This window comes from Opisthorchis viverrini (genome assembly GCF_000715545.1).
Source record: "Opisthorchis viverrini unplaced genomic scaffold opera_v5_92, whole genome shotgun sequence".
Taxonomy (NCBI): domain Eukaryota; kingdom Metazoa; phylum Platyhelminthes; class Trematoda; order Opisthorchiida; family Opisthorchiidae; genus Opisthorchis; species Opisthorchis viverrini.
In genome coordinates, this window is record NW_008751748.1 from 149,258 (window position 1) to 160,412 (window position 11,155).

The 11,155-nt window shown below is 46.1% G+C and overlaps 1 protein-coding gene across 1 annotated transcript in view; it reads right to left on the reverse strand.

The window, feature by feature from the left end:
• T265_05082 (hypothetical protein) overlaps positions 1-11,132 on the reverse strand; it is a gene marked incomplete at both ends in the record, with an annotated part of 43,931 nt that extends 32,799 nt beyond the window's left edge. Inside the window, one exon of the mRNA XM_009169999.1 lies at positions 10,957-11,132. Coding sequence (XP_009168263.1) covers positions 10,957-11,132 — 176 coding nt within the window. The remainder of the gene's footprint in view (positions 1-10,956) is intronic.
• Positions 11,133-11,155: the final 23 nt, after the last annotated feature.

Consider the following 11,155-nt stretch of genomic DNA (forward strand, 5'->3'; position numbering starts at 1 on the left):
TACAGCAAACAGGTTGTCCCGGTGTCTCTATGCTAGCACAACCATGTAGCCTGCAAGTACCACTACTTTTCACGCAGAAGCACTGCACTAGTATATCGGTTTGATAGCTCCGCGGCGAATGAGGTGATAAGAACAGACTAGCGCGAGACTAGTATGGTGTTATCTCAGACGGCTCCGATAGCCATAGCAATGACGTCGACTTTGGCCATAGGAGTCCATATTTATGTGTTTCAAAAACAACCTAATGGGAAGAGATGTACTATCAGAAGAGAAAACACTCTCGGTTTTCTAGAGACCAAACTTTTGATTAGAAGGAATGTGCGGAGGGTCTAAACGTCCAATTGTCACAATAAGTTTACATGGTGGGTGGTTCCGAGCCCTCGGCAAGCCTGCGAGGATGCGGAGTATCGGTTAGCCTGATTTGTCACCGACATGACAAGCAGAGCAACAGCTTTGTTTACTCATCACAACTATATAAACCATGGTGACAGACACACTATGGCAGAATCACAAGATGAGATGCAATGCTTACCATGTGCTATACCAATTTAAAATCAACTTAAAATCCCTCGATGTCATAGTGAGCCGTACAAGGGTTAAGTTGAAGGCATCGCGGGTGTGTTTTCAACGTGCATGTAACTCATTTTTGAAGTATCCAGATGGTAATTTTATGGTCTTCCAATATAAAATTACGGTATCCTAAAGGATGAAAAATTCTCGCGTGCGTGCAGCGCAGCGCATCCCCTTTCGGAATCCAAGCCTTATTCCAGTTATCGAGATAACCGATGGATGTGTTGCACAGACATGCAAATGCACGAATGTACCTTCCGTTCAAAACTCGATGAATTAGTGACACCACTCGTTACTTTCTAGTTAGTTAGTGCGTGTCGTAGATTAGTCGAGAGAAACTGTCACTCGGGTATGATGAGACAATTGATGCAAACAGAATAGACGACCGAGAATCACCTTTGATATCGGTATCACTTCGAAGAGGGTTAGCAAAGATACGTGGCTAGCGTAGGCCGGACAAACAGTCGTTGTCAGGCTAAATGGGGGGAAAATCGAATGACAATTCAACTATTTGCTGGCTAGTCTATACTTCCTAGGTTGATCAAGCTGCTCCAGCGACAGTTTGAAAACCGAGGGTTGAATACCTTCTAGCAGTTAAATCAGCACAGCATCAGCGGCGACGCTGATCAACAACGAGCAGTTCATCGGGTGTTGCTGGGTAATATTTTAAAGGCTTTTTCATCACCGAGCTATCACCTCTAGGGTCTGGCTATCAATTCCTTCTTACACGTATCCGCTGTAACAGTTAGTACCATTATAATACGGTGGATGGTTTGCGGCTGAAAAACTAAACTGAAGCGAAACTCCCACCATCAACATGGCAACTCTCGAGGAACCCAAAATTGCTCCGAGGCACCTGCAGTCAGAGGAAGAAACTGGGTGCCGTATTCAAAAAAATTGTGATTGTTTTTTTTTCGGCTTGAAGGGGCAGACTAATCAGCAGTGGAAATCGTCGTACAACATTAAGGTTGTAATTTATTTATAATACCAGAGAGGTGTACTTTTGAGAAAAATGTGGGCTGGAAACATTTTTATTGTGGTCTGATCAGCGGTTGCGAAAGGAAGACGGGTTACTGTCACAATGGTAATCAGACTGAAACCCAAGTAATTATCGAAATTATTGCGCCTAACCACCTGCCGTGTAATGAATTCGATGACATTCTTGGACGGAGCAGGTCATGGGTGAGGCTGGGTGATGCCTGAGTGAATAGAAAAACCGACATACCTCCAACAACAAGGGAGGTTCCGCACTCAGTAGCCAACTTCTCGCTGTTAGTTGGTAATCCGACTGAAGGGTAGAGGACGGGCAGTTGATTCACTGTTAAGATATCCGGTACAGCTATCAAAGCGCTCGTGATGGCCGGAGACAGGTGCGTCATTGTGGTCCTTGGTGATTTCACTTGCATGATATTTGGGTCAAACGGAAGTTTACAGATGTTTGTGGATTCCTTGGTCTTCCTCTAACTCCTACGAAGTCTCACAACACAGAAGGCTTTATATCAAATGAAAAAACGAGAAAGAACCCAGATAGAACAAAGATGATTAGCTTGATATAATCGCTAGTATGCTACCGGTCCTGTTTCTGTATCACGGCGGAAAGTATTTTGGGTTATCCAATATTAGCATGCTTTGGTTTCCATCAGGACGTCGTAACAGACCCACATAAGCTAAGCTGGAATCAGTGTCCGCAAATGTTTCCGCCTTGGTTGTTCACCACCTTCACCAATTTTCATTTCTGACCCAAACGTGTGCTCGTGAACGAAGCCAGACAAGGTACAAAATGCTTTGGAGTCCTTGAGACATATACCCCGCTCTTTCTAAAGTACTGTGACGGAAACGGCCTGCCTTCTAGTTAGATATATGGTCAGAGTATCTGGCACAATGTGTTTGAAAAGGCCTGATTTTTGAAGGACGTTCAAAATCATCGACAAAACACCAACAAAAGATGACCGAGTCATTTACATACTGCACACGAGACGAATGGCGTGGCTGCTTTGTAGAGGAAAGCCAAACAGAAAAGTGTGTACCCAGTCGCATTTCGTATGTGACGCACGACACAGGCCCGCATCCTATTCTAATACATTTTTAATCCATTCGCAAGACCTGCTGACCGATCACAAGCCAAATTAGATAAGCTAATTAAACTCTATACAACACCATGTGACGGATTTTCAGCGATCACAATAAAAACTGCGGTGACACCGGAATCACAGGAGGAAAAAATGCAAAGGAGTTATGGTAGGTAACTGTTCGGTTAGGGCTTGATTCTTAGTGATCGGAGTTGAACAAACATTGGCAGGTGGGGGGATATTCCTATTCGTCACGTATGCGTCTAGCGAAATACTGTTCGACGTTTCAGGATTCGACCATGCGAGGCGATTTTAAGCGTGCTATCCCCTCTCCTGAGTCTCTTTTAAAAGTTTCAGCAAATCGTTCCACTCGGCACCATCATCACCGACACAGTGTTCAGCAATGAGTCGTCACTACCACATAATCATACTTTATTTGAATGCTTTAACTTAAAGAAACGAAAAAACGTGGACGGTGAACGGACTTAGTGCTAGCTTACAATGATCATTTCAAGGTGCCTACACCACCAGACACTTATTCAGGCAATCAGGATAGAAACTGACAACAAGAAAGTCAGCGAACCAACCACTCAATTTATCAGCTATAAACTGTGTAACATAGGCACAGTGGTTCCAGGTGCTACCGTTTCCATCACCGGAGAGTGGGTGTGGGATATACAGCCAAGCCTTGGAGACGATAGCATGTTCAGTTAGTTCATGAACTGAGTAGCCACGCATTGAAGGCGAAAGCTTTTTTATGCGAGGGTGCCACCGACTGCGCGATCGTGCTATCTCTGCCAGTGTCATGAACTATTGCTGATTAGGGTCCCTAGGTCCCCATCCAGGCGACTAAGTTTACTGGTTAGCGTTTTCACATTTCGTTGTCAGGTCATACACTGTTCACCTCTTGGTCATTCCCACTCAGAACAGGGCCGGATGAAAAGAGCTCTGCGAGGTGAACGGTCTTCTGGAATACGGAGCACAAGTCCTAACTAGTGTAACCTATGACGGGTGAATAATGTATCTATTGCGGAAGAGTTCTTTCCTTCTAGGACCATCTGACGCACCTCAATACTTCTAACCCGGTGTTCCCACCAGAACTGGCTTCGTAAACTCTGCCCTCGACGGACAGACTGACTTCACATTGGCGCCATAGATATCGAATGTTGGAAAAAGCTGCTCTGTAGCCACGCATTGAAGGCGAAAGCTTTTTTATGCGAGGGTGCCACCGACTGCGCGATCGTGCTATCTCTGCCAGTGTCATGAACTATTGCTGATTAGGGTCCCTAGGTCCCCATCCAGGCGACTAAGTTTACTGGTTAGCGTTTTCACATTTCGTTGTCAGGTCATACACTGTTCACCTCTTGGTCATTCCCACTCAGAACAGGGCCGGATGAAAAGAGCTCTGCGAGGTGAACGGTCTTCTGGAATACGGAGCACAAGTCCTAACTAGTGTAACCTATGACGGGTGAATAATGTATCTATTGCGGAAGAGTTCTTTCCTTCTAGGACCATCTGACGCACCTCAATACTTCTAACCCGGTGTTCCCACCAGAACTGGCTTCGTAAACTCTGCCCTCGACGGACAGACTGACTTCACATTGGCGCCATAGATATCGAATGTTGGAAAAAGCTTGTCGGTCGTTCCGATTCAAGAAGTAATCTCACCTAGCAGTTCACAAGAACTTATACAACAGCTCAGATAAATAAAGTTACCTACCACGTCGGTTGGTTCGTCTACACTCATGAGGTTTGGGGTTCGATTCCACTCAGTCTAGTAGCGGCACTTTACACTTCAGGTGGGAAGCGCATACCAACCCGTGCCGTGGAATTATTCAGGTTATCTAAAATGGTTAGCACTTCTGAGAAACCTGAACCAAGGAGAGCAATATCGTCTTCACACTCAATGTCTGTGTGCAAGCGTTCGGGGAACATTTCTACCCCCTCCTCGGGGCTTCAGAGGTAGGCAAAGAAATTTCAAAAGTAAATCAATAACGAAGTTGAAGAGGGAAGACGATAGAGGGCAGCCTTATCTTATACCACTGTGTGTGGTACGCAACCGCACAAGTTCGCATAAACAGCTCCCATAAGGAATATAAATTTGGGACAACTTTGATCGCCGGATACCATCAACGTTTCTGACGATCGACAAAGTCAAGATCAACTTTCAGGTAAAGAAATACGACCAACGTTTGAAGGAGTGGCGTTGTTCAGAAACTTGTCTCAAGGTTCCTGGACCGGGGCGAAACCCAGCTTGATTCCCACGAATCTCTCTCCCGATAATCGATCAACCTGCGCAAAATAATGCCGGAGAGCAGCTTAGATGCGACGGATACCAGGTTAATGCCACAATGGTTTTCGCATGACGTTCTTGTGCCCTTTTTGAGGACTTGGTAGAAAGTCGGGAAGCTCATTCGGCTGGCATTGTTTTCATTCCTAATCTTCTGCAGTATGAATATCAGACTGTTCGCTAGAACATAACCACCTTCTTGAAGAGTGCGGGGTGCAGACCACTTGGACCAGGTGCCCTAACATCTCACACTGGATTTCTGTTGATCACGGGCTGGTGTCGATATTCCATTCAGAGCCGCTGGGTTCTTCCCGCAGTTATGTTGAAAAAGACCATCGAAATCGTTCTTTGGAATGTTCAGTACATCACTCAAGGGGACAACCTTGTGATTGAGTCGCCGTCCCGTCCTTTTTGCATATTATTTCGCTGACACCTGTCTTCTTTCGACCGGTAAATCGAATCAGGTGAGACAGGGCAAGGCTATTTCCTGAAGTGAAGGCTTTCACCATCTCCTGGGCCTTTCCAGCATTGTCATTCTTCAAACTCTCAATCATCTTGTATTCGAGGATCTGCGTGCTGCATATTATTTCGCTGACACCTGTCTTCTTTCGACCGGTAAATCGAATCAGGTGAGACAGGGCAAGGCTATTTCCTGAAGTGAAGGCTTTCACCATCTCCTGGGCCTTTCCAGCATTGTCATTCTTCAAACTCTCAATCATCTTGTATTCGAGGGATCTGCGTGCGCCATCACAGTTACTGCTTGTTGGTATAGCAGTAGTGTGACCTGGACGATAGTTAGTATCGAATTAGTTGAGCCGGATGGCCTGAACAGTTTTGAAAGCTGGTACCATAGCTTCTTCAACTCTTCTCCAAACCATCGTCGTCTGCATGGCTGTGCGTTTCCAGTAGCTTTCTAGCCGGATGAGCTTTATACTCTTAAACTACTGAAACTTGCAGACGTTGGTGAATGGAATCGCTCTACATTGGCACGCGTGATGCTGACGGAAAGGAAAGTGATAATCTGGTTCGTACGACATGATCAGAGGCAAGCTGCATATCTCTGAAGGGACAAAAACCTTTAATTGATGCTCTCCGTCTGTAACTGATAGCCAAATGGTTCAACTGGGTCCATGAATGTGGTTGGTGGCCTCTAACTAACTCGATGTGAGTTTTTTGGCCAGAAACAGACGATGATCAGCACACAGCCGAGAGAGTTGCTATCCATTATTCGTACGTTTAGCGTCGACTCCAAATGTACCACCTAATAGTGCTTCTTCCGGACTTAGTCATCCAACTTAGGCATTCATATCACCCACCGGGATTGCTATATCCGTTCTTCTTGCTGACCGAATCAGTCGTGACAGATCTTGATAAAACCCAACCTCAGTCTTAGAAATGCAGTCTATGAGGGGAGTATGCTGATGGGGCAAATAAACACCGTTTACCGCATCGACCTGCATTGATCTCAACTGAGCCAGACAACCGCAAAGCACGAAGACGATTGTTTACTGGGATTCAGTTCAGTAGAGCACTTTCAGCCTTGGGGATGAGTGCAAATCACACATGGTAGATATAATGAGCCATTGCGTCAGGATCACAAGACACTCGAAGAATGAGAGTCCGATTACCACACCACCGACACTGATTAGCAGCGTACCAAACCAGACGCAGTGGGGATCGTGCGACCCCCATCCTGGAAGGCGAGTCACACCGAGAGCGCACAGACTTTACGTAACCTCTTCCATAGGCTTTTACCAGGTCAAAAGTTGGTCACCTCACTGTTTGCCCCACTCTGATTTTGACCCGGAAACAAACACTCCTATTTTCTCTAACAGCTTTTTTCGCACAACCGTACGAGGTATGCAAACAATCCATAGAGTAAAACAGTGGCTCGGCAACGAAGTATCAAAGCCATTACCAGCAAAATCAGCTGCAACGGTCATCCCCGTCTCCAAGAACGAGGGTCCTGCGTTTAGGGACAATCAGACGTGGCTCAGTCATGTGTTTAGTGGCCCATATGAATCCAAGCTGTTGCCCCCAGTGCACAGCTATGCACCACAACCTCTTCAATCAAAACTGACTGCACTGACACTCCTGCGTCCATGCACCAATGATATCAGCTAACGCTTCCAATGTGCACCCATCTGCCCTTAAATCCCCAAACCGTCGGTGAACGAAGCTGTGGCAGCTAAAGCCACCGTAAAGCGAGTGCTTGGCTTTTATATCTGAAGATGATTATGATGTTTCTGGTGGACTAACACATGTGACCAATTTTCCCCATCCACCTTATTATACCGGATCACTGAACTAGCTACATAGAACTGATTTCAGCTTATGGGGATTTCGACGCCAAGGTCACACATCTCGCAAAATAACACTGTGTAAAGGCCCTAAAAGAATACTCAGGCTGACAAAATGGCATAAGTTGGCTGTCAGAACGCCTCGGTGGTCAGCGCACGCGATGGACAGTGATGGTTTTTTTAATGTAACTTTAAGGACATCATAATTATATGTAAAAGCTAGTATTGTGGTGGCAAACGCAACAATTGCCTTCAAAGTGTCTAGGATGAGGATCCATACGTCTTGCTCTAGGGCATTGGATGACTAAATTTGGGGAAGTCGTAGCCTAAGTACACAGCCTCTCAGTACATTACGAGCTTGGCGGGAAATTTTGGGGAGAATCCGAGTGATACTGGGTTCGGCTGCGACATCGTGTACCCGAACTGAAATGAACCGGTCAAATAAATGGATTTTGTTCCTCCACGGAGAAATCACCGGCCTTCATCTTGTTTGACTCTCCATGATAAGGATCACCCCAGGAAATGCGCTGTTGCCACGGCAGCTCTGACCACTAGCTATATGACAGTGGAGCGGATGTGTGCAGGTGCAATACACCCTCCAGGGTGGGGTCCCCGTGACCCGTTCTGCGCTAGGCTGGAGACAGCGCAAGAAATAGCGGCTTATTGATGTCAGAGGAGTTCGTGTTGCCAGTTTCTTTCCAGGTTCTCATTAAACGCTTAGAAGTCTAGGTACTTCAGGATTCCTGTGTTAGGCCACGTCCATTTCCCCACTCAATCTTTTCTCTTCTGTATACTCTAAGGCTTTGGATAAAATTAGATAAACTTTGCGGTTCAACGGTAGTGAAGCATCAGTGTCAACACCGAGTTTGCAGTCTCTGATGATATGCATGAAGTCGGCCAGAAGAGCATCGCTGGTGCGCTGTATCACCTTACAACTTGTCTACCTTTTCAAATGAAATAGCCAAGGCAGAGTCCGTCTTGGGAGAATTTGATTCTTTTGCATGAGAAATGTCAATCACCTAGCTGCCCTTCATTTCGATAACGCCAGGTCCACTTCGGTGGATCTGCCTTTCATACTACAGAATAAGGGCTTCAGAAGTCCTGCAGAATGTGGGGAGGGACATGCAAAAGTCCTGCGGACGAGAAGTCTGGTTTCCCGGCGGATTCGATGCCAATTGGCTGACCGGCGATGGTATCTAAATTAACTCCGAAATACCTATCTTGCTCAGTTCGCCTTTAAAGAACGCTTAAACCAGAAGGATCGGAATCCAATGTGAGACACTTCTCACAATACAAACCAATTTAGCGATAGAACTTATGTTTTTTCGAAAGGGGAGAACGTCTGAGCCTAGACGTAACACGCAGCCGATAGGATTGATGGAAACTCTCATTTAAATGGATCCTAGGATTGACAAACAGGATCAGGGAGTTGCCTGTGTGCTTTGGCTAATCTAAGGTGCACAGGCGAGAAAAGGTGTCACTGCCTTTCAGGCATTAAGCTTAGGCTGTAGATTGACAGAGCATGAAGTATTCGAAAGTGATTTTAACTGGGTCTCCGATACAACATGAATAACCTTCAGGGGATGGTTATTAAACACTGAGGAATGACCAAGGTTCACGCCCTAGTTCTGCAAGAGTTTTCACTGTGCTCCGGATGCATTTATAGAACCAACGATGAAAACCTCATCGTTTAAAAGTTTCTCAAATAAGGCGGAGCTAATTAGGCTCTCTTGGAGCCGACGGTAATCTTGGAAAAGGAGATCAAGCATCTCCAGACGGGTTTTGTAGTCAACGGATTGGAGGGCAATGATCACCTCCATGGCAGCCCGTTGGACATCCCCTACGTCGCGCGCCGATGGTTTGGTAGGAATCGATGTTGCACCGGGGATACAGAGTAGCCCGCTATACAATCTGTTCTCACCACGCAGATCAGGTTAATAGGCCTGTTGTTGCCAGGCTTTCTTTGAGCCTAAAGATAATCCACCGTCAAAACCTATGGAATTGATGCTTTCCAAATACCGTTTACATATTCAGAATTATGAGTGAGGGGAAACAGAAAAGGGTACTTACAAAACTAGCGCCGACATGCCCACTCAAACTACGTACACGGCGGCGAGTTCCCCAAATGACCTTCACCTCGACAATCAGTGCAACCGGCTCCCTTGTTCACAGTTTCACGGATTGATAACGAGGGCCGATGATTTTGCCCAAGTTTCCTGGGTCGGTTTTGTTATTTGGTTTTGTTCTTTCTCTGATGATATGCATGAAGTCGGCCAGAAGAGCATCGCTGGTGCGCTGTATCACCTTACAACTTGTCTACCTTTTCAAATGAAATAGCCAAGGCAGAGTCCGTCTTGGGAGAATTTGATTCTTTTGCATGAGAAATGTCAATCACCTAGCTGCCCTTCATTTCGATAACGCCAGGTCCACTTCGGTGGATCTGCCTTTCATACTACAGAATAAGGGCTTCAGAAGTCCTGCAGAATGTGGGGAGGGACATGCAAAAGTCCTGCGGACGAGAAGTCTGGTTTCCCGGCGGATTCGATGCCAATTGGCTGACCGGCGATGGTATCTAAATTAACTCCGAAATACCTATCTTGCTCAGTTCGCCTTTAAAGAACGCTTAAACCAGAAGGATCGGAATCCAATGTGAGACACTTCTCACAATACAAACCAATTTAGCGATAGAACTTATGTTTTTTCGAAAGGGGAGAACGTCTGAGCCTAGACGTAACACGCAGCCGATAGGATTGATGGAAACTCTCATTTAAATGGATCCTAGGATTGACAAACAGGATCAGGGAGTTGCCTGTGTGCTTTGGCTAATCTAAGGTGCACAGGCGAGAAAAGGTGTCACTGCCTTTCAGGCATTAAGCTTAGGCTGTAGATTGACAGAGCATGAAGTATTCGAAAGTGATTTTAACTGGGTCTCCGATACAACATGAATAACCTTCAGGGGATGGTTATTAAACACTGAGGAATGACCAAGGTTCACGCCCTAGTTCTGCAAGAGTTTTCACTGTGCTCCGGATGCATTTATAGAACCAACGATGAAAACCTCATCGTTTAAAAGTTTCTCAAATAAGGCGGAGCTAATTAGGCTCTCTTGGAGCCGACGGTAATCTTGGAAAAGGAGATCAAGCATCTCCAGACGGGTTTTGTAGTCAACGGATTGGAGGGCAATGATCACCTCCATGGCAGCCCGTTGGACATCCCCTACGTCGCGCGCCGATGGTTTGGTAGGAATCGATGTTGCACCGGGGATACAGAGTAGCCCGCTATACAATCTGTTCTCACCACGCAGATCAGGTTAATAGGCCTGTTGTTGCCAGGCTTTCTTTGAGCCTAAAGATAATCCACCGTCAAAACCTATGGAATTGATGCTTTCCAAATACCGTTTACATATTCAGAATTATGAGTGAGGGGAAACAGAAAAGGGTACTTACAAAACTAGCGCCGACATGCCCACTCAAACTACGTACACGGCGGCGAGTTCCCCAAATGACCTTCACCTCGACAATCAGTGCAACCGGCTCCCTTGTTCACAGTTTCACGGATTGATAACGAGGGCCGATGATTTTGCCCAAGTTTCCTGGGTCGGTTTTGTTATTTGGTCGGTTTTGTTCTTGAGGTTCCAAAACTTTCCTATAGATCTTGAAAATTGATGGATTATTGGTGATCTAGCTTCGGAGGCTGGGAGGTTGGATGCATCTTGCTGCTGCCTCACGGATTCACGGATTGATACACAGGATCGAGGCTTTTGCCCAAGTTTCCCGGGTCGGTTTTGTTCTTGTCGGTCAGTGGCTGTCGTTCACCTGAAAGGCACAAGTGAAAAAAGGGTGTAGCACTGCTCGTTATGTTCTCAGCGCGGGGCAGTATGCTCGCCAGCGCGAGGATTCGCATAAATAAACGTCTAATAGTGCTTT